Source organism: Poecilia latipinna, unplaced genomic scaffold (assembly GCF_001443285.1).
Source record: "Poecilia latipinna isolate Pla-1442-1.1 unplaced genomic scaffold, P_latipinna-1.0 Scaffold104, whole genome shotgun sequence".
NCBI lineage: Eukaryota > Metazoa > Chordata > Actinopteri > Cyprinodontiformes > Poeciliidae > Poecilia > Poecilia latipinna.
Window position 1 is genome coordinate 638079 of NW_015112720.1, and position 24168 is coordinate 662246.

Genomic DNA, 24168 nt, shown 5'->3' on the forward strand with positions numbered 1-24168 from the left:
GCAAACACAAAATGACAAAGATTGTATAAAACAGATATCACATACTGATCACATTACAACCTCCCAAAATTTATTACCACCATGAATTTAGTAATTAAATTTCCTAACTGTAAACTTGACTACCAACTTTATTGATGCAACGTCTTTCCACTATAAGCCACAGTATTTCACAGAATGGCGTCACAATATAAGAAGTAGAACAGTGGTGGGCAACTCCAGGCCTTGAGGAAGAGGGGTTCTCTATACTAGCCTTAAATACACCAGTCTCCAACTTTTAGATGCGTCTCTACTTCAACACACCTGATTCAAATAAAGAGGTCATTTGCAGAACTCTGGAGAACTTGACTGCACTTCTGTTTTCCTGGTAGGTGAACAGCCAGATACTGGTATAGTTCATTACCATTTTTGGGATCGTAGACTGAACAAATATCTTTAAGAACTTCAAAGCAAGGAATATAGTTTCGTGGCCTTATCCCTTTCCTTTAATTTGTCTTCAAATTAATACCGCAAGGTGCCAAGTCCATTTTATATAGAAAGTAATGAATCCTTATGTAAAGCATGGTAATAATCAAACAGAAAATATTGTAGAACAAACTATATTAATGTTCATTCAGGAGAATGTACACATTCACACTGATTCAACACAGATGTGAGATTGTCATTTATGAACTACAGATACAAATTTATATCCTATTCAAGCAAAGTCTGAAGATACAAAATAATATGGCAAAAACAAAACAGTCTAGTAACAAGAGGTAATATGACATCATATTGGCACAAATATATATACTCCGGGTTTGTGATTTTGGTGAATTTTACAGTCATCACAAATTTACAATGAATATTTACTTTAATAGATTTTAAATAACCACATAATGAGCCCCCAAAAATTCCTTCAATGCTCAGTCTCTCTTTAACCAGCTGATTTATAGGAATATTTTAAACATTTTAAATCCTGCACTGCAAGGACGGGTCAATATTTTTTCCTGGACAGAAAATCTCATGTAGAAAACCAAGTGAGAGCCAAACACACGCGTAACATAAGCAATAGTTATAAAATTAATTTTGTATTGTGATAAGCAGCCATAAATTACATTATAGTTAATCATTACATCTCTGTGCTGAACACAGATTGTGATTATTGGTGCGATAAAAAAAAAAAGAAAACATGTCTGAAAAAATAGCAAAACTGTGAAAAAGTATAAACAAACAAGAACTGACAATCACATGAACACCAGGGGAAAGCTCTCACTAAGACATCAGGTTACTCCACAGGGTTTGTAAAAAAGCAGACTGTAATGATATTTAGGCAGCAGCATCTGCAATTTGTAAAATATCTCCACTCAAAAGTAGCCCAGTTACATAAAAAGTAAGGGTTATGGTTTTGTGGATTTGACTGAACAGTTCCATAAATTGCACATTGTTATAGAATGACTGTAGTGAAACATTTCTCAATTCATAGAGGTTTATTTATGTGGCCTTGCATATGATAAACAGTCTGCATGTGCACAAAATAATTTGTATTTTCATGAAAAGCATGTCCACAGCATGATGCTGCCAACATCATGCGTCATGGAGTATTGACTCTTAGTTTTCCTCTATGCAGCTGTTTGCATGAGCTACTGTGTCCACGTGATTTTATGTCATCTACATAACTTAGTTATATTCACATATAACTGTAAAAATGATTTATTCCTGCATCAGTAGTATAAAACAGACAGATTTGTGGAGAGGATGACTAAAAACTGTCCTGTTGACAGATTCTCCCACCTGAGCTGTTGACCTTTGCAGTTCCTCCGGAGTTACAGTGGGAGTTATGGCTGTTTATCTGATAAATATTGTCCTTCCTCAGTCTGTTAGTTTAAGTGGAGAGGGCCACTTTCGCATGCAATCTGGCCAAACCATTAAACTAAAAAAATAACTTGAAATTGGTATAAAAATATATTTTAATTGTTTAACCATTCATATTAAATCTGTTCTCTAAAGTTAATCCAAGCAGAAGGTTGAAAGTATTTTCAAAATCAAACCCAGGGATGAATTAAACTTGATGTCATTCTGGAGAAAAAGTTGGTAGGAGTTTAGTGGAAATGCCATAAGAGCTGTTGTTCCCTGATATGATGGACAGACACTTGATGGCTCTAGATAACCTTACAAAAGGTGCAAAATGCAAACAAAGTGATCTCATTTGATTAATATGCTAGGAGCCTTGAAGGTTCAGGTCACAAGTAGTGCAAATGCAAATTACAAGAGGTTATTTCAGACATCTGTACATAAGCAGTCTCTTAGGTGCAGGGCAGGCACAGGGTACATTATGGAAGTCGCTTCTTGGTTGGAGGCATGCACAGGGCGTCTCTGCAGGACTGGAGGGGCGATCCAGGCTGATTAACCTCAAGCAAATCCTCAGTCTACTTTTCCCATTTTGGCAATCAGCTCATCACAGATCTTTGTGAGCTCCTCGATTTCTTGATTCTGTAGGAACGCCATGAAGGAAGGCAATTAAACACTATCCAGTCATCACAGACAGGAAAAGGCGTTGAATGATGCGTTTCCTTGTGCACAGCCTGGAGACAATGAGTGTTGTACCTTCTGCAACAGGGCTTGCTCCAGAGACTCGTTCCTCATCTGCTCCTTCCTCAAGCCCGCGGTCAGCGCCATCGTTTCTGAGCTCGCCTTGGTGCGCACCTGAGCAATCTCCTCATTGGCCCTGCAACAATGAAGAAAAAATAATATATATTTTCATCCAACAACAAAATTTTTCTCCCAAACTCTTCTGTTGCTCTTCATACTTGTCTAGTTTCTCCTCTGCATGCAGCTTCAGCGTCTGGTATCTCTGCTCCTCCTGCTTGACTCTGGCCAGGTAATCCTGAGCACACTTCTTCAGCACTTCTTCATTCTGCATGAAGAGATACAACTTAATGTCATTTACCAATTCATGCGCACACAGAAGGCAGATGGAAATCATGGAAATTTTCTAATATTCATTTTAACTTTTGTGTTTTGTCTGTGTTCTGAACTGCAACATATTTCCTTCTGATGTTTCAACAGCATCAGTAAAAGCTAAACTTTGTTTCATTAAAATCCTGCATATTTAGAATGTTATTGAGCAGATATAAGTATTTTTCTGTTTTTTTTTAACAATTAAATTTTATGACCCTCAGTTTCTCTCAATTTGCTCTAAACTTGACAACTTTGGCCCTTGTGGCAAAAGGTTTGGAAACCACAGCTTATTCTTAAAATTACTTTACCTGACAGTTTTGCTGTGGTTTCTGTTAAAGTCTGCAGCTATCAGATCTTTCACCTTACGCCTGGTGCTGGTTGTACAAATGCCGCTGTTAACCACAAGATACACTTCCAGCTTCATACGTACATTAATCATCAAGTGCTAAAAACGTAAACTATTTTCAGGGTACTTAGGAAACAAGACGTTTCAACGAGATGTCCTGAAATTTCCCACCTTTTTAAAGCCCTCCAGGGTGCTTTTCATGTTTTCATAGCGGCGAAAGATGTCCGACAGCGAACGCTCCACGGAGTTCAGGTCTGCCAGGGCAGCGTCCTTCTCCACCGTCGCCGCATGCAAAGCCTTCTGGAAGTTCACACTGTTGCGTTGCTCGTCCTCTAAAGAAACACATAAATGGGTTATTTTTTTTATCTCCCCATAGTAACATGCAACATAAAACACTTTTCACATTGCAATTCGGACTTTTCTTATTGCATCAGAGCACTTCACAGCATGAGTTCACACAAATTAGAATAAATTCAGTGTTTGAATGTTTTCCTGCAGTGAATTTAACTCACCAATCATCTGAGCTATTGTCTTCTCATATTCTGCAACAATCTTTCTGAAAGGAGACACACCAACATACAACTCAAAAGTTTGTCTAAAAGTTTGCATAAGATCGTTATGCAATAAAAATGACTAATTTCATTTTTGCGGTACACAGGACCACCCTCATCTGGAACGTTTGATCGCCAGGACAACAGCAGCATGTTTCCTAACCTCATCTCATCCACTTCTTGTTTGCACTGCTCATACTTTTTCTTCCAGTCATTAGTTTCAGCCTCCTTGGTGATGATCTGAAAGGAGACCGTTTGTGAGTAAAGACCTCCGTCAGCGATTTCTGAGTAACCCAGTGAAGCCAAGTCCAACACGAGAGCCCACCTCCTCTCTGATGAGGGTGAGAACCGCTTGTTTCTCGGCCTCACTGATGCAGATGGAGTCCAGGACCTGACTTCCCGTTTTCTGCATCTCGGTTCCTTCTGATGTCTTCAGCTCACATGTGTCTTCATACTGACGAGAAGGAAATCAGTCATCACCATCTTTTTTTTGTAACAACTAAATTGTCAAAAGTTTCAACTACTAATCTTAGAGATGAAGCAAGAAATGAGCTGATGACAAAGTTTGTCAAATCCCTGCATTCATCTGTGAGCCGGTTGAAACCTCAAAATCGAATCTTGCTTATGATCAGTGAACACCCAACTCAAACCTGACCACTACCAGGTGACACTATTACTGCAGGAAGAAGACTTAGCTACTTTCAGAGTCAGCAAGAAGTGGAAAAATTAGGCTGGAGGAAGCATGAACGCAATAATAAGCTTCTAGAAGGGAAACTATTTTCTACATCGTCATGCTGACGGTTTATTGAGGTGCTTCAACAGACAGAGGACAGGAAGCTGAATGTTTGACTACAGATTTGCTTCATTTTCTTCCAGCAATCAAATTGCATCTTTAATGCAGCATATTTTATTAGTAAATGCTAGCAGGTATCTGTAAACAGATTACTTTGATGTTTAGCTAATTGCTAATATAAGACAGCAAAGAAAGTTCAAAGCACTAATCATTCAGTCCCATCATGTGGAGGATTTTACTGCAGGAGACACAGGTGTGTAACTTTAAACCGACTTTAATAAATCAATGTTTTACACCACTAAGTATTTTTTGTAAGAATATAAAATTTTATATTTATTCAGAACAGAAAAAAATATTTATTAAAATATTACAAATATTGGTGACCAGAAATTAGAGACAAACTTTTGATTCATGCTTTTCTACAGTAAACCTGTCAAGATTTGGAAAAATTTCCTAAAACCAACTAAATTATTTTTGTTCCTTTTGGCATCTTATTGTAATATGTGAATTATCTGATCTTCTCCTGCAGCTTAACATTCAGCATACATCACTCTCATCTTTGGGTCAATGTTCTCACTTCCTCCTCTGCTCCACTCATGTCTCTCCACGCTGTCATTCTGTCCTTTGCTGGATTATGACAGTCATAGGCTAATCTTGAGGGCGATAATCTTAATCCATGTGTCACCTGAGAAGACTAACACAGTGGCAGACACTAAGAACCTTGTGCTGTCCTACGCCTCAATACTGTCATCATATTGCATCTTACAATGCCACTTCCTTGGCTGTAACCTAAATCAATTGTTTCTTTAATTCAAAATAAAATGATCAATTTTGTTATATTTTATTTTAAATGACTGCGTTAATGTCTCAGATTTCAGCTGCATGTGAAGAATCAGATGCAAGTGACACCGGCTGCAACTTGTCATTTCCTCTCATTTGAACAGATAAAATGCCCCACCTAGTGGCAGCATTGCAGTTTGAAATTTATCTATAAACATCCATCCAATTTTCAGTGACAGATTCACACTCCGTTGAAGAGCAAACCAAAGGCTGACGCCAAGAGTTAGAAAGAAGAAAATGTATCAGGTTAAAAAGAGACAGAGTCTCACCACAGAGCAGCAGCCTGACTCATCGGGTTTGGATGTCAAATTGCAATCCTGGTCTGCGAAAGAGAGAGAAGAAAACCTTTTGGGTCAAAGGTCCATAAATATGCTACAGCACTGTTTAGACCAGCATGGCCAGCAGGTGGCGGCAAATTAAATCCGTAGGCCAAAGAAATGTCGTAGTGAGTTTTAATCAGAAAGAATCCATGAATTATATTTCAATGATTTGAACGTTTTACTGCTTTATACCCTTAATGGCCCCTCAAACTTGATTTGGGCGTTTTATTAGCTTTAAGCCACTACGGCCAAAATGAACAGAAACATTCACTAGGAATACATCTCTATGTAATAAGCTCATAAAAATTATGAGTTATATATTTTTAACTGAAATAAATAAACTTCCAGAAGAATCTCTGATTTATATGTAAATTATTCATTTTAGCTGTATTTTGTCCTTGAATGTCAATTTTTCCTGAGAATGAACTATGTAAGTGACTGAACCAATGTCACATAAAACTCATAGCATTCAGTAGAAACTGAACTGCATGTCATAAAACATCTGTCATGTTCTGAATACAAGTTACAAACAGCTCTGTACATAAGGACAGCTCTGTCCTAATGACTCACCACATTGAATTTCTGCACATTTCCCATGAACAACTAATAATTAAACAGGCCTGTGTTTGCAACAGAAGAGGAATTTAATGTGACCATGACTGTTGTTTACCCACGGGTCAGGTAGTGCATACTGATCTAAAATAATGAATATCTAATCATTGGTGTCCTTCATTTGAGTTAATATTACTCTAAATTATGCACCATCATTTTACTCACAGTTTTGCTCCTTTTCTGATTTGGTCCCAGCCAGTTTCTCCTCATCTGTAGCATGGCCCTCATGATGGTCGTCCTTAAGCAACATTAAACTTCATTACCATGCTGGCTTTCTCTGTATAAACCTGTTTTTTTTTCCACTTATTGTGTAGCAGGCATATTATCAGGGCCTACCTGTCCATTTAAATCCTTCTGCATCTGCTGGTTTTGCTTTAGTTTGCAGGAGTTCCTGAGGACAAATGACAAAAGGCAACATCAGCTTCAGCAAGACACATTTCAGCTTTGAGTGCATTTAAATGAGGACGGATGGAAAAATAGGAAGAGACAGGAAAAAAACACAGAAAGCCTTACTACTAGACCACATAGCTTTTCTTTGTGTGTGCTGAGCTGGCATGCTCTTCCAAAAAGTGCCAAGTTATGCAGTAGAAAGAGCAGAATAATGAGATGTTTGTGGATTAGAGGGTTTCCTCCAACGCTTGATATTTTTCCACTTTGCAAAACTACTCATGTCTTTTTCTCCACCTTTGAGTTGAGATTCTGAGTTTATGTTGGCTGCAGAGCCGGAATCACACAACAGACTTGCGCAGTACTTACAACAGAACACAGAGGAAATGGACTTGCTCAGCAGTCCTGATGCCACACAAAGAGAAAGGGAAACAGAACGACATGTTGAGCAAAGAAAAGGAAGGAAGAGACTCAAGATGAGACAGGGGTTAGGACAAAGACAAGCTGAGGGCAGAGGGCCTGATGTTTAGGAAAACTGGAATCAGAATTATCGGAGTGTTACTGGGAAACGTCAGACATAATGTATTGAAAAAAAATAGGTTTTTGAAAAAAATGAAAAAAAAAAAATCACTAGGTTTTAACACTGGATATCCAAACTTTTGAGATGATAAAAATTAAAGATGCACCAAGAAATCAGCTGATAAAGTCCAGCAAAAGTTTTACTGGACTGGACCTAATTAATGACCAGCCACTGGTAAACTAAATACCTTATATATGGTGAATGCACCATATAAAAGTCCCACAGGGTGGCACACATGCTGTTCATTCAGGATGCCACAACAGGGAGACGGAACTCAGAAAATTACAAAAATAAAAATGTATTACAGCTTAAAACAACTACCTGTTTCATTGTTTTTTTCTGTTGTAAATCATGATAGAAAAGGAAGCAATGAAAATGTTTTGGAAATCCGACATAACCATGAAGGATCCATCGAGATTTAACGTTCAATGATTTTGTGAAACAAAATATTTTGTGATAATGCCATGATGTATGCAAAGAGTTATAGTATGCTTATTAAAGTAGAGGATGCAATGTCCAGTAACTCAGTTTGCTTTTATTTATAGATATCTCCATTTCATAACCTGGAGAGTTTTACTGTATTTTGTAGCAGAGATACCTTTATATTATATACCTTCATATTTATATACTTCATTATATTTATATTTTTATAACTCTGCATAACACTTTTAGCTTTTGGATACACCATTGTTTTATTAGACTGGTTCACATCAAGTAGCAATGTTTAATTAGATACGTGGCATAGTTAACTTCAAATACTTATGTAAGATCTTCCACAAGAGGGCAGAGTTCGACTGCTTAATAGTTGAGCAAAAATGAAGTAAAAGTAGAAGCAAAACATACAGGTATGTCTACAGAATGGAATGTGTAAACAGAGCTTCACAGGTGTCTGCAAATGATGCAAAATAAACTTCCTGAACATAAAGTGGACCATTTTAGTGCTGTGAGTCAGGCTGCATGCAGGAGAGAAACAGCTGACATGCCTAAAGCCTGCATTAGACACGCAACACGCCAACACAGTTCGTACAGACAAGGACACTTTGATCATTTCAGGGTAAAGAGTTTGCAGTCACTGCAGCTCTTTACAGCCATTTATAGGAACTAGCTGCAGTTCTCACTTAAACTGGGTTGAATGTGTGTAGCTGAGGCCACAGGCCTTTATTTGGGTTTACTTACTTAATGATTGAGTTGCTGTTCTCACAGGCCAGTTTAGTGTTCGAGCTCGCAGGGTCTGATCTCACGTTGCCATTCAGCAAATCGGGGTCCAGGCACTCATCACGACTGATTGTGTCTGGACTAGAGTCTAAAGTCGCCGGAGCCTCATCGTCAACCTCTGTAGGATCCGGTTTGTTAAGCGGTGAGAGAACGGAAAGTGACGGCGGTCGGAGAGCTGCAGTCTGGGGAAGGTGGCCGGATGACGAGAGATCTTCTCCAGAGCCAGCTTTGGAGCCCAGGGTCAAGTTGAGGTTTTGATCCAAACCAAAGCTGCCTCTGTTGGGTGTGGAGCCGGTCAAGTTGTTCAGGGAGTCAACCTGCTGGGATGGAGCTGAGTGGACATCATGGCATCTGTCCTGAATGTGGCTTGAACCATCAGTAGAAACTACGGGGGGAAAAAAGGGAACAAACTAGTTAGGAAAGAAAAGATTTATGCAAAAATGAATCTGGGTGCATCCGTCATAAACCATATTTATTAGTTATACGTAGCTGTGAAAGAGTGAGCTTGGGGCATACCTAGTATTAATAAACTATATTTATTTCCATCTTAACTTTTATTAAGTAAATAAAACAATTTGAGGTTAGATTACTACATAATTTTAGACCCAAGTTGAGATTTTGACGTTTTTCTCTTTTGTTGCCATCAGTAAATGAATACAGGCAACTTCCATTAAGAATTTAAGAAAGAAATTATCTAGCCAGTCTCTTGAATGCAAAATTTCAGGCAACTTTAAAGGAATCCCAAAATGTTCACACAAAACCTGTAAAATTGATGCTTTTAATAGTGTCATTAAAGGTTAGATTAAAAAGACATAAGAAGCAGCATGATTACTAAAACATGCATAAATCAACATGAACACTGCAAAAATGAAATGACTACAACAAAAACTCACCACATTTCAACGACTCCTTTCTAGTACTTCATCTGATTAAAATAATGTTTTGCTCTGCAAAACTGTTGCACATCTTCCAAGTGCTTAAACGGTGTATAAATATTTGCTGGAAATTTACAAGCTAAATATTTCCCAGCAACAATGATCTACACGGCTGACGCAGTTCGCCAGGCTGCCATTCATTTTTGGATGTGTCAAAAAAACAAAAAAATTCTGTTGCATAAATACTGCAACTTAGAAATTCCATTTATACTATAAATTTGTAATAACTTAGCAATGTTGATAGTTTCAATTGAGGCTTTTGTATGTCAGCAGTCTGTGACTCCCACTGCTTTGATTTTTTAAAATACTAAACTTTACCATACTTGTAAAAAGAGGTAAGAAAAATCAGGCGTTTGTGTTAAACATCATTGTAAGTAAAATGGATTATGGTGGCAACACTCAAATCGATTTAGATAGTCCATATAATCTCAAAACAAGCTCCAAACAACATTTCACATGTCCTTTTGTTGCCAACTTGCAGCTTCAGGGTCGATTGTTCGTCATTCATTAATCACAGGTCAACATCATTACCACTTTAACGCCACCTACACTTTTGTTCCTTTTCTAGTTCCCACCAAATCCTAATTGGCAAGCAAGCAGAAAAGTGTGTAACCAATGGTCACCATTCAACCCCATTACAATAACATTAAATCCTTACGTTGTTAGAATGCATGTCTTTCATATAATGTTACGATTTAGGGTTTAAGCCTTCAAAGGGTTTACTTAAAATCTGCTGACTTCCTCCCAGAACAATCCACTTCCTGTCTCGTCACACATCCCGTTAAGCATCCCGGCGGGCTGGGCTGTGTTGTTGAAGCACAGGAACCCCTGTTGCTGAAAATAATCACCTCCACACAATGTAAACGTCAAACATTTATAAACCAACAACACCACCCTATTCCTTCCCTACACCACATGTGGACTGCCGTCATGTTTTCTTAAGCTGCACCTTTATTACTTTTTTGGGGGTATTTCATGTGATGGACAAAATAGTGCATGACTGAAGAAGAAGAAGAAAAACAATTCATGATTACTTTTCTTTTTTCAGTGTAACTCTAGCTTTTTGTGAAGGTCTTGGTGGTTTGAGAAGAAACACAGCAGGCAGGTCAGAGAGTTTAGAAAGTAATTATTAGCTTTGAACAAGTATTCCTTGTTGCTGGGCAAAAAGAGTACAATTTAGCAAAGGATTCGAGAGGTCCATGGTGACTCTGGAGGAGCTGCAGTGATTCATAACTGGACAGTTCATGGTCTTGCACTGCACAAAAAAAGACGAAATACAAAAAGGGGCAAGAAAAAAATCCACTGTAGAATAAATAATAATAATAATAAAATCTAGCTCACACTTTGCTACAAACCAAATAGAGCAGACAGCAATCAGATGGGAGAAATCAAAACGCTTTACATGCAGTTACCAAAGAATCATGGCGGTGGCAGCATCATGCTGTGGAGAAGCTCATCTCAACACCACTTAAAAATCATAATCATTAAAGTTAGCTCAGTTATTATGCCTCCCACATTTATTAGAAGTTTTTTCTTTCATCTTTTCTTTCCACTCCAAAATTATTCACTACTTTAAGCTAAGCCATCACATGCAATCCCAGAAAAACACGTGAAAGCACAACAGGTGTGAAAGGTAGATGATGTCAATGTTCTTTTTAAATCAAAGTGTTAAAGTCAGCTTGTGCAAACTTCAGCTCTAAATCTCCGTAGCTCCTCACACCGAATGTGCCCTTTGTAGACGAGGAACAGATGTAGAAAAACCACACCCAGTCATGAAGAGTTCAACCCGTCACGTGTCCCAGCAACACAAACAAAACATCAGGCTTTATTATCGTTTCACAACTCTGTGAAAAAGAGGAAAAGACAGCAGAGGGGGAAGTAAGTGTGTCAGAGAAACAAGTAGAGATACAAAGTGTTCTCAGGTTCCTGCCCTGCCACCGTTCAGAGAGACGCATCGTCATGTTCAAGAGGTTGTTCCCATAAACACTGAGCTGTTTGTGCGTTCTAACTATAGAGCCCGTTTCTCCAGAGTCAATCTTTTATGTATGAAAGGAACTCAGCATGTGAGCTGTGTAGCGTGAAATTAAACATTTACCTTCTCAGATTGGCATAATTTACCACGAGCAACGATTCAAACCTCGTAAACTGATCTGACCCGGATAGAAGAGCGCGATGTCAAACCCCGTTGCTCCCAGTGTGTGCTGACATCCCTGCACGATCCAAGTTTGCAAACACATGCGATATTCATATCTGCGGTTGAACTGAAGTCTGGATTATCCGTTACCACAGCAACGGGTGCTACTTGTGCCTGTGTGGGTGAAAGCTGGGCAGTAAAAGCAGAAGAGGAGGAGAAGGGAGTGGAAACTAGGGAGCCTGTTTGGAAAAGCAGGACTCAGCTGCAAGCTATTTGTTTTTTTATAAAGGCTTAACCAACAGAGAGCTCATTTCCAACTTTTAACAGCGTTCACAAACACTACTCTGGACCTGTAAAACTTTGCTTAATGAAGTATGTAGCACATTGCTCCTAAAATGGTAGTACACAGGACCAAGTTTCAAGTGAAATTAATGCTGATGCACAAGTAAATTCACACGAAAGACGACAAAGGAAGAAATGTTCCTTAAAAGGTTAAAAATTTCTTAGTCGGCCATCACAAATACTGTATAATCTTTAATTAAGATCACACTCCATATCAGCCTTTCTGGATATAAAATAGAGCTGCACAATTAAAGAAATTATAGGATAGGAAGCTTTTTGTTAATATTGCAATGACAATGTCACTTGTTCTAAATTTAAACATTGCTGTCACTTTAAGTATGTTGTGTTCAATCACTTTTGTTATTCTGTAGACTCAATCCAGCAATCTGAATCTAATGATGGTATCTGAAACATTTATAGCACTTCAGTTTTTGGTAACATCCTTCTCAATGTTACAATATACATATTTTGCCAACCGTCGGTCATAACGTTTTAATATTTCGTTGTAATGAATGTGATAGACCAATACAAATCAGTGCATAGCGAAATTAAAAAAAAATTATATTTTATTTGCAAATAAAAATTTGACGTATATGCCATGCAATTGTATTCATCCAGCTGGGTTTGATCAAATCAAGTGGAATGACTTTGTTAGTTGAAATCTCTTCACAGATCTAAACTGCTGGATTAAGTATGAAGGAATAAACTTTTTACTAAAAATACAAAAGGTGAAAACTGTGATATTAATTTATCTTTCATGATCTGACCAATCAGCACAAACATCAAAGGTTTATCTGTGATAGGATGTATTAAGTGTGTACTCCAGGAAACATTACTGTAATAAATCCCTCTTCCAACCATTGAAGCATGCTCCTCAGTGATACTTCTGCAGTAATAAATCTGCACAGATTAACCCAAATCAGGGTTTCCAGTAAAGCATAAACAGGCATAAACAAAAAGGCTGCAGACTGAAACTGAAAGTAGGTTGACAGCTGGCTCACATACAGAAATATGTAGGTCTGTGATACCATGTTATCTGCTGTGCTAAAGTCACATTACTGTTGTAAACAGTGGGCACCATACTGATACTTTGCCCACTATAAATGAAATGCACAAGTACAATAAGACGATACCAAAATATGTCTTGAAAAACATTTTTTTTTTTTTTGCTATTCCTTATGTGAAGCCTGACTCCATGTCAGATATTGTTCATTGTAGATATGGTAAGCAAGTAAACATACAGTTAAAGAATACATACAAGATAAAACCATCAGGATTTCAAGATCCCTAGTTAAACATTACCAATATCTGATAATAGTCAAGTCGAGTGACCTACATCGGAGCTCTAACTTGCCATTGGCTCTGAAGTCTCACCTGTGTTGTTTGAGTTGTCCAGTTGGCTCAGTAGATTCACAACAACTGGAGACTCGGCTTCTGGGGTCTCGAAGGCGCCCTCAGAGTCCGAACTGCAGGTGAAAAGAATAAATTGTTATTTATTTCAATGAAATGTTACATGAAATAACAGAGAAACACAAACAGAAGCTAGAAGAGGAAACTCTCAAACCAACAAAGGAAGATTTGTTATGCACTTTCATTTTTTTAATTACACACATTCTTAACTACCTTACATAGGTATTCACACCATAATTTAAGAAATAAAATAAAAGTCTTTATGTGGAATGCATTTGTATTCAGTCAGTTATTGTACAACAATAATTGGCATCGAAAGACTTGCAGCTGAAAGTCTTTTGGTGGACAACCTTAAAAGCTATGGACATCTAGAGTTAGAGGTTTTTGCCAATTCCTCCTCGGAGCTGAGACTAAACTGGGTTGGAGCCTCTTTGAACATTCATTTTCAAGTCTTGTCTCAAATTCTTTATTGAATTTAACCCGTCCGTGTGCTTTGATTGAAAACATTTTATTGCTGCCCCGGCTCTGTGTTTAAGTTTGTGATCCTGCTGTAAGAAAAACTTCAGCTTTGGTTTTTTTGGTGAATAAATTCTTTCCCATAGCACAACACTACACCATCACCACTGTTCACTTTATAGATGGTGTGTTCAGATGTGCAGTGTTGGGCTGTTTGCCACACACAGCACTTTGGATGCTTGCCAAGAAGTTCAGCTTTAGTCACATTTAAAGAGAACACTTTCATGTTTCCTGTTTGCTCTTCATCACTTATGGGAAACCTGCTAGACTTCTATTGATATTTTTTGGTGAAACTCACAACCAAGTTATCCTGTAAACAGATTCTTCCACCTGAGCTGTGAATCTCTGCAGCTCCTCCAAAGCTGCTTCTCTGATTTCATGTCTGCCATTTTAGTTGTGTAGCCATATCTTGGAAGGTTTGCAGTTGTGCTATTCTCTTTCTTTTCACAAGATAAATCAACCAGTGCGCTGCGAGGATGTTGTTTAATAAATCAACTCTGCTTTAAAATTTCTCAACAGCCCTGATCTACCTGCTGTGTTCCTTGGTCTTCATGATGCTGCCTTGTTCTCTAATTTTATCCATCCATCCATTTTCTAACACCCTTGTCCCTAGTGGGTTCGGGAGGGGTGCTGGTGCCGATCTCCAGTGAACGTTTTGGGTAAGAGGCTCTCTAATTTTATGTTGAGGATAAATTAAATACAAGTGGACCCTGTTTAGCAATTAGTAAATGTAATAACATTTGAAAACCCATGTCATTTTCCTTCCATTTCACTGTTATGCATAACCATCTGCTAGTCTATTGAATGAAATACCAGTACAGCACACTGAAGTTTGTGATTACAATTTGAAATTCATTCCCATGAAGTTCTATTAATATAAAGATGTTCATGGGATATGAAAACCTTTGAAGGGCACTGTATGCGTTTCCAATTAATCGTGACATCAGCTTTCCAGGATCCATTTTCTTGAAGAGACTTGAACACAGTGGCTTTCACAGGTCAAAACAGACAAGCTCCTTTTATTTTAAAGGAAGTCAGAGGAAGGAGAGAAGAGGAAGCAGGGCCCAACTGGGCCACCTGCATCCTTTGCTCCTCAGCAACCGTGTCCCACAAACACTCACAGTTTTTGGCCTGCAATCTGGGCTGCCTGGACACCCAGCTCTGATTTATTCCCAAACAACAGAGACATGTAGAGAACGGGGAGAGGCATCAACACACAGTGCGTCTGCGTGTGTGTGCTCGTGTGTATTCCTAGCCACTTGAAAGCACATCAAAACGTCCGCACTCTAATGAAAAACAGCACAAGGAAGAGTTCACAGTGCCAGCACCCAGGAGCACACCGTCTCTGGAAGCTAGTTCCCACAGACACACACTTAACACCAATTTAATACAAATATAAACCCTCCACTCCCACACACACGCAGCCTGAGATTCCTGTCCCACAGATCTGAATGGTTACTAAGAAACTAGAAAAGGAGGGGAATCAAAAAGTAACTAAAGCTTTGAAAAGTGTTGCTTTTTAATCCCCTGGTTTTTAGCAACCATTGCCAAATGGCCGCACACAAAACGGGCTTAATTACATCCTCTGTGTTTGAAAGAACAGGGCGGTGCATAAAAATCGTCTCCTCTTAACACAACAAAGCTATTTTGACTTGATATGTGCTTTGAGATGATGATAGACGGAGAATCAGAATAAACCACAGGATGGGACCGTTGGTCTGACGATGTTCAACCTGTCAGTATGACTCAGGAGAATCTGCTGCCATCACAGCATCCACAGTCACAATCCACATCAATCTGTTCTCACACTCACACACACACACACACACACACACACACACACACAAAATCTCTTACTTGTCTTCTTTGTCATCCCTTCCTGTATGTTGTCCATTGTCTCCTGCACCTCCAGTCACTGCCGACCACGTCCACTTGGCCCACTGGACCGGAGACAACCAGGACATCTGTGCAGCACTTCCAGCCCCACGTCTGAGATAAGAATTGTAAACTTGTCTTTCCTCCGGGTGAGCCAACTCTGTGATTTTCTCAAGTTTAAATCAACACTTTTACTATCGACTACAAGAAGCTCTTGATCTCCCAGCGTGTATTTTCTGTGTCGACCTCACTTCCTCTTCTTACTCAGTTTCTCTGCCTACCCATCCTGCTCTTCTGTCCTGTTGACGCTCGTGCGAGAGAAACGCGTTTGTCTGTGCGGCAGCTGCTTCTGTTTGTGGCTCTGCTCTCTGCACAGCACTGACTCACGCTCTGCAGATTGCAGCCGGAGCATCAGTAGTCACTCCCCTCGCCCTTTCTGCTCCCCTCCTCCTTCCTTCCTCCCAGCAGCCTCTTCGTCTGGGTGAGCGACCAGCTGATTAATACGCATCGGCTCGCTCTGCTGCTCCTACAGGTCTGCTGACTGGCTCTCTCCCTCTGTGATGCTATCCGGGGTTTTTGAAAGTTGGAGGCAGGAAGAGAGGAAAAGGAGAAGTACATTTCTGTTTTACGAAATAGGGCTAGACGGGTTTGAAATGGTTAGAGAGAATATCAAATATTTTTCTGCACTGGGATCAGGTGGGCAAAAAATCATGGTGGGTAGGAAATGCCACATTTATATACCCACCTTGTTTAGGTCATATGAATTAGGATGGCTTTTTTTTTTTTTTTTTCAAACGACCAGATAAGTGTTGTCAAAAGCTGGGTCACACTGGTTCAACTCAAGGTTTTCAACTATTTGATAATAAACTGTAAATCTAAGTTTAGTCATCCTTTGGCTGCATCAGTTATTTAAGCTGAACAATAAAATGTTAATCACATTAGCAGAAATGTTACATATTTGACAAAACTCTACACAAAACTCTCTATTGTTCATTTTAAGCTTAAACTTTGTCCCTTCGACACAGAATAAGACTGTTAGGGTGAAAAAGGGGTCATCAACAAAACCTGAATGTGTTAAAAATCCCATATATGAAAACTGGTGAATTTACAGAACCTTTTTTCACTTTTTCAAAAGAAAAAAGGAAATAAAAACATTTTTTTAAAACTGCAGAAATGCACCCAAATCAACAAAAGGACGACTTTGTGAGAGCAAAATTTAAATTAAAGCTTTGGACTGACTTGAACTAAACTAAAAATCTGCTGCGAATGTGAGACTTTCACATGGTTAATATGACTGATGTTTGTTTATTTTATTTGTAGGAAGTTGGACAAACATTTGTCAAGATGAGGGATGATGCTGTCAGCCTCGTACTAAATGAGTCAGAAAGCTAAAATTTAATCAGAAGGTGCTTTAAGTTCAAGGGTGTAGCTACTAGTACTACAAGGTTATTGCACCTTTTTTTATTTTTAATTGAAAACAGGCTTATTAGTTAATTTGGTTGTATGGAATCTATGTCACATTATAGGTAGAAAAACTCTTGAAAAGATTAATCAAAAGACCTTGCATCCTAACAGGAGTGTGCAGACTTGTACAAGTTGCTGCATGTAAAGCTGTTTCTGTCAACTGCTGCTGTCGGCTCCTGTGCAGAGGTGTTAGTTTTATTATCCTCCATTTCCTTTACATTCATTAAATGTTTCCTACAGCAGGAGAGATCTCCCTACCTGAAGACTTAACCTTTTGTTGTTCTTCTAAAAAGAAAAACAGTTTTAGTTTGAAAAAACTGTTTAAGACTGACGTGTTCTGCAAATGTGAAGTAAGCTTGTGCAATGTGTTTTTTTTTTTATAAGATTTTATTATTAACATGATTTTATAGTTTAAAGCATGATATTTTTACCCTATTGGCCACCCTACATTCATGCATGTTTCAACAGGTTCCAAACTTCTCACCTGTATTTTTATTTACTTGTGCCTTTCATATCTTCACCCTTTTGTTGCTAAAGTTTCTTCCAAACTTTGCGTCAACCCTGAATGTTTCTCACACACTGTTCTCACTGAGATCTGATAGGGTAATCAAGATGCAACTCGAGACGTTAATAGCTTGTTTACCCAGCAACAGATATGGCTGACAGCTCAGCTAAACGCAGGCAATTAAACCGCCTGCCTCCTTTCTCAGGATGAACATGAAAAAGTGAAAACAAATATTGCCGAGACAGAAACTGTTCCCACTGAACTCGCATGAGCGGCTAAAGCCCCGAGGTGCAATTAAAGTAACTGAGGCTCTATTGTTCACCGAAACTATCCAGGCCAGACAACAGACGGATCAATAAAATAAACCCAGATACAGATTCAATGATGCAGCAGCAAATCCCCCTGGAAGAATAGGGTTTTAATTAAATGCTCTCATCGCTGAACACACACACACACATCTTTCTCTGTGTTTATTCATCAGAAGCTTATGTAACTCTACACAGCTCTTCCCTCAGACTCACACAGAGACAGAAGATCTAGGCTAGATGAGATCCATTTTCTGAAAGAGAAAACATGGACCATGACTAATCCAATAACAGGCAGAGGATTTAGTCACTGTGAAAAGATGGAAAGATCAGCAGGAGGCGGCATTTTCCTTTTTATTTCATGTTTTCTGTTGCATAATTCCCACACATGAAGACATGTTACCACACTCTGCTCCACACAAACAAGAGCAGAGAGAGGAAAGAGGATGATCTCAGAAACCCGCACATAACGTTTCACACTGGTGAGCGCAGAGAAAGAGGCTCTGTTCAGTCTCTTACAGACTGAAAAAAAAAACTGTACAGAAAATAATCACGGCACAGAAACAATGACGGGATTTTTCTGGAAAAAAAATAAAAAGAAAAAGAAAGTGTCTAGAGGTTTGTTAAGATTAAAATCTCAAATGCTTGTTTTGCATTCCTGGCATTGTCTTCTTTTTCCTTTTAGTTTCCTTCTGACAGTCAAAACACATCAGAAGACAAACCAGTGACAGCCTGGAGCCACACAGACATCCATTTAACCTGTTACACAATAAGGCACTGGCTTCTGGCCAGGCACATCAACAACATGTGATTTCTTAACATTTAAAAATGAAATAAAAATACTCATTACTCCTACTGAGACAGTTAAAATACAGAGGAACAGAGCAGAGAAATAACAGTGGAAATGAGTCTGCTCTTATGTAATCGCTTGCAACCACAGATACAGCGTCGTCAGTGCAACCCACACATGCCTTCATTCAGACAGACATAAGCTACAGCTGCTACCTTGGTCCGTAAACAGGTTAAAATACAGCAGGTAAACAAAAGGTGTTCCTTAAATAGACTTCGCCCCATGAGGCTGATGTGTTTGTGGTCTGTTAATCCAGTAGGAATGTAGATGTCTATTCCTCAATTAGATCCTGACTGATGGCAGCATGTGTCGTTTGTGAGCCAAGAATAAAACCAGACATGGCAAACATGTCTGCAGTCCGCAACAGAGGAAATTAGATACCTGATGTAATAATTACTAAACTCTGCATAGTGAAGGAGGATTAACGGAGGTATGTCAGTAAGTGTCTGGTGTAGCTAAAGATAGCTTTAAAAGATATAGAATTTATTTAATGAAAGACTACATGGACTTTTTTTTTTAAAATCACTTTTATACAATAATGCCAGTCTCTGTTGGACAAAATCTCAGCATACAGGTAAGAAACCTATCAATTACTAAATCAGGTATTTAAAGTCGTTAATCTTTACCTCTGGATTGGTATGAAAATGTTTGCATGATGTATTTGTGTAGAGATAATATATACACACAGATCACCTCCACCCATGGAAAGCCTCCAGTTGCACTACTTCACATCCAGAGATGCTCTCGACTGTTGACATGAGAGGAAACACCACAATAACATTAACAGAGCTGTCTGAGCCCTTCATAAACGATGTTGTGGTGACTAGCGTCAGATTGATGACAATCTGGCGCCACCTGCTGGTAAATACTGGATGTGCATTTTGCATATAAGCAACTACCGAAACAGCAGTGGCCTTTACACCCAGCCATCTATTTAGTAATACAGAGTGATGCGAGGAGAGGAAATGGACAAGCTGCATGTGTGAAAAACATGAGCTTAAACATAAATGACAAACCTTATCACCATGGCAACAATGAGGAGTGAGTTATGACTGTGGTAATCTATGAAAACACCCATAAAGGGACTACAGAGAGAAACTGGAGCAGCTGATGTCCCTCTGTCTAAATTCAGCATGATGTTATCCAGAGTAAAGCAGAAATAAAATAAGCAGAGAGGCTGGCATTCCCTGATCTCATCTTCTGTGGAAGACGCTCAACTTATCTGCAATTAGTGAAGAAATCCAGTGTGGAAACTAAGTGGAGCCATGGTGCTCACAATGCTATAGCAGCTGAATCACTCAACTGACTCATATATACACAGGATATATATGCATTGGACCCATCAGTGTTTTTCTCCAAATATATTTCTGATGTAACTACTGGTATAAAATTCACCCTGGAAGTCACAAACAACCCAAATAATCTACAGATAAAAAACATGAAAAACAAATTGTTAAATAAATTATGTTCTGTGTAAAGAAGTGAAATGACAGAGGAAATGTGAATTTACATGGTAACCAAAAATGTATTTTATTACTTAAAGCTATTTTCAGCATACAGGTATGTTCTCTTATATGAACAGTTTGTACACCGACTTTACAAAATGTCTTTCCGAAAACAGCTGTGGGTTTTTCCCTGGATCAATTTTGGATAAAAAATTCTAATAATACTTTATTAATCCTCAGATTGTTCACCAAGAATATCTCTCAGAAAAAAATTATTCCATTTATCATGGCCTGATCTGCATGAAATCTGCCAAATGGTAAGAAAATCCCACACCATGATGGTACTACCTACAAATGTCTTAGTGTTTGGGGTGATGTACAGTGATGCAAGTTATCCTCCATCTTCTTAATTTCAATATTATTTGTACAGATATTCTCAATCTATTCTACTGCAGCAAATCTTAATCAAGGCTCAACTCTCCACACGCATTTTGTGGATCATTCCTTCTTCTAGATATACCAATTCACTGAGTCAGTCAGCTTTTTACATAATTAATAAGTTTTCGCATCATCAACTTTTACAAATGTAACTACATGGAAAACATTGACATTACCAAACCTTGCTTTCACTGCTGTATTTATTACCACTAAGAATAGCTTCAAATGCAGGTCAGACTGCTTCCAGCTGGGCGATTGTGCCAATGCTCTGGGCTTCTGGAGAGCAGAACAACCACGACTGCTCCAGTTAAGATGTAAAAACCAGAAGGGGGATGATGAAGCTGACTAAAATTAGTGCAAAAGATGAGAGCTGCAGACCTTTTCCGCTGGTCGTGGAGTTTTCCCCATAGGGAAGACCCCAGCTCCCTCCTGACTCAACACAAACACAGATGGATGCAGAACATAGAGATCCTTTATTTTAAAAGGTTTGCTTCAGTGTTGCTTTATCTGGTTCTCTTTCTGAGCTTCTCTGTAGCTTTAAAAGCCACGTCAAATACGTCCCAGCAAGGCTTTTCACATCTTATCCCAACTCCTGTCCTTCACGTCCGGAACTATTGAGAAATTAAAGGAACAAGTGTCTAAATATAGAACAGCTCAGGCTTTCATGAGCGTCGAGAGAAAGAAATCCACTTCAAGAGGCTCCTGGGAGCACTAATGAAAAACATAACCGAGAGGATAAAGTAAAAGCACTGAGAAGATTAGCGGGGTGAAGAAAGAGGAAGAGTGGTTTACGTTTGTGCTCTGTCAGATGCCTCAGGATTGAAACACTTTTCTGGTCTGACACAAAGACCTTACACATGAATTAAATAACACTCAGTAGAGGCATAAACTCCATGGATGAACTCATGAACGCTCTCCTGTTAAATTTGGGTCGTGGATGCATAATTAACAGCAGAGCCGCACATTATCAGGAACATGTGCAACTGCAAATTTGTAGCTCAACAGTACGACGACGATTTAAATTCAAAAACATTTCCTTACCCTTTGCTCCCTTTATAAAACGTTTTCACCACTCCGATTGAGCTTTAGCATCTCAGACATTAAAACCACATATCATCAGGGCTGTCAGAGTCCATCTCATCATATCAGCATGTAAGAATTTCTGATAGTATGTCATATTAAACATTGCACCCAATCATGTGTGATAATATACTCTGACAGCACAATGACAACTGGGGTTAAATATATTGTGCAGCTATTAATAATCATTACAGCAACAAAACCTTCCTTCCACTCCCCAGTCTTGGCCTCCGACTTCCCTCGGATTTGAATAGCTAAACAGTATTAAAATCAGCCAATCAGCTGACATTGTAAACAGAAAGGCATGATGGGCTAATTTGCCTTCAGTGACTGAAGCCAGACACTTCCCTTCTGGCTCTTTTGCTTTCCGTCACCTTCGCCTCCAACACAAAGCTTGCACACAGCGTTACAAACATTTTTAAAAATTAAATAAATTTGTTCTTACAAGCTGTCTTTCTTCCTAAGAGAGCTGAGCGATGCTCTCCTGTGCTGGCTGAGGGAGCCCCCCATGGCAACAGCAGGACCTGCGTTTGTTTCAGGTTTATCCCAGATGGTTCACTGCTGCATCAGCTCCTGAATGCCTCCAGCCGGATCACAGCTCCACAATACATCTGACCCAGCAGCCTGTCCTCTCCTCATCTCTTTACATGCTTGGAGTATTACAGCTCTGGTGACGGTCCCGCCTCCTTGCTCCACTACACATCTTCCTCTCGTTCTCACACACACACACACACACCAACCAGATTACAGTCCCTCATCAGGCAAAACGACGTCCTCAGATTGAGAACGAAGTAGAGGTTCTGTGAGTTATAAGTAGGAGAAACTGTGACAAATGTCTACCCCCCTTAAATTCCTTCATTTAAAGACAAACTGTGTGATTCATGGGAGGGTTTCATGTTTAGAAGTGAAAGAGTCTCATCTATTGTTAAATCCAGGGGTACGGAGGAGGGTAAACACAGCTCCACTTGTTGAAACGCTCCCAAACACACCAACTATTTTATTTTATTTTTTTGGGCTTTTGTTTTTCTGACCTTTTGTTTTTCTATATTTAGGTAAAACATGTTTTAAGAAAAAGTTTCCCTGTACCAACAGAAGAAAATCATCACGGCAAAACTGCAGCTCATAGCTTACATTATGATCCTTGACAATTTGTTTAGCAAAAATGTATTAATTAAAATGATATTTTAATTAATTGGACATTTATGCTGTTGTTTTGATTTTATTTTGCTAAATTAGTTGTAGATAATCATTTACAAATAATCAGTTATTTGTGACTGTGGTGACAGACTGGGCTTTACGTGGAGTGCTTCTAAATCTCTCCGTAAGTTGCCAGTTTGTTTAGTCTCAAAGCATTTAGATAAATTTCACATGACTTTCTCATATTCAGTAGAATGGTCACCAGGTGAATTATCCTAATTTGATCTGCGACTTTGCTTTTGTCTTGAGTGAACAATGTGTTAAGTATTTCCGTGTTCTCAGTTTGTTCATATAACATTTTCATTTCTCTTCAGCAACTTTATGTGACTTTCAAGGCTCATCTCTTTATTTTTTCATTATTTGGATTACAGAAATAAACTATTGTGAGCCATGAGCCTGAACGCAGTTGAAACAGCTTGAAAATAATACATTTTCTTTAGAAGTATTAAAATTCTGAATAGGAACCATCTGATTAATTATTAAAGCAAATATTTCTATAACGTGAATGCAGTGCTGTACCCTTTAGGTCTGATTCTCAGGCTCTGCTATCCACCTAACCTTTAAATTAAATGAGGAATAGTTGAAAACTGAGTCAGTGGAGTCCAGGACAAACCAGCCTTTGACAACTACAGAGGAGCTTTTGAGCGCGTTTCCTCCCACTGAGCTGAATCACATGAAACTCTGCGAGTTTCAGGGTCTAAATTTCTGAATGACTTCTCAACATCTCCTCCACGACTGATCCAACACAACATGTTGTTTCCGACATTGAAATATTCAGAACTTACACATCAGCTGTGCCTCGTTACAGTCTGTTGACAAGCACGGGGTCGAAGCTTAATAATTTTTGTTTCTAAGTTTCGATAAATACACACAATTTATTTGACTTTTATACTATGAACTTTAAAGGAATAAATGGAACAAAAAATCTATCAATGAAAACGTTCCAGTCAAACTTGCCTGATGGTCTCCAAACTCCTGCAAACTCACCAGCTGCAAGCAATCACATCCGCTCTACTGCGCATGCTCCAGTTTTAACAATAATTAGGCGCTCAATGTGCGATTTTCAAGTATTTACTTTTTGTTGGCCCACT

General features: G+C 38.8%; 1 protein-coding gene across 3 annotated transcripts; it reads right to left on the reverse strand.

Annotated features, from left to right (window-relative positions):
* Nucleotides 1–580: 580 nt before the first annotated feature.
* LOC106944585 (transforming acidic coiled-coil-containing protein 1) lies at nucleotides 581–24109 on the reverse strand. Of its 3 annotated transcripts, XM_015027659.1 has the most exons (14): nucleotides 24035–24109; nucleotides 15776–15907; nucleotides 13367–13458; nucleotides 8543–8966; nucleotides 6736–6790; nucleotides 6565–6637; nucleotides 5737–5789; nucleotides 4160–4288; nucleotides 3998–4074; nucleotides 3796–3839; nucleotides 3455–3615; nucleotides 2787–2893; nucleotides 2584–2704; nucleotides 581–2469 (listed from the first exon to the last, which is right to left on the reverse strand). In XM_015027659.1, exons 2-14 carry the CDS (start codon nucleotides 15880–15882, stop codon nucleotides 2401–2403), a joined length of 1512 nt encoding a protein of 503 aa, XP_014883145.1. In that variant the 5' UTR covers nucleotides 15883–15907; nucleotides 24035–24109; the 3' UTR covers nucleotides 581–2400. The 3 variants fall into 3 exon arrangements, with proteins under 3 accessions (XP_014883145.1, XP_014883146.1, XP_014883144.1); XM_015027660.1 differs by lacking the exons at nucleotides 15776–15907; nucleotides 24035–24109 and adding an exon at nucleotides 22326–22541; XM_015027658.1 differs by lacking the exon at nucleotides 24035–24109 and having other exon boundaries at nucleotides 15776–16211.
* Between the last annotated feature and the right edge of the window lie 59 nt (nucleotides 24110–24168).

Bases quoted from the DNA above. Each gene is read 5' to 3' on its own strand.
- LOC106944585 (XM_015027659.1), bottom strand. From the start codon at position 15,882: ATGTCCTGGTTGTCTCCGGTCCAGTGGGCCAAGTGGACGTGGTCGGCA. The intron at 6,791-8,542 runs GTAAGTAAACCC...ATTTGTCCTCAG, and splicing joins AACAGCAACTCAATCATTAA to GAACTCCTGCAAACTAAAGC. The intron at 5,790-6,564 runs GTGAGTAAAATG...TCTCTTTCGCAG, and splicing joins ATCAGAAAAGGAGCAAAACT to ACCAGGATTGCAATTTGACA.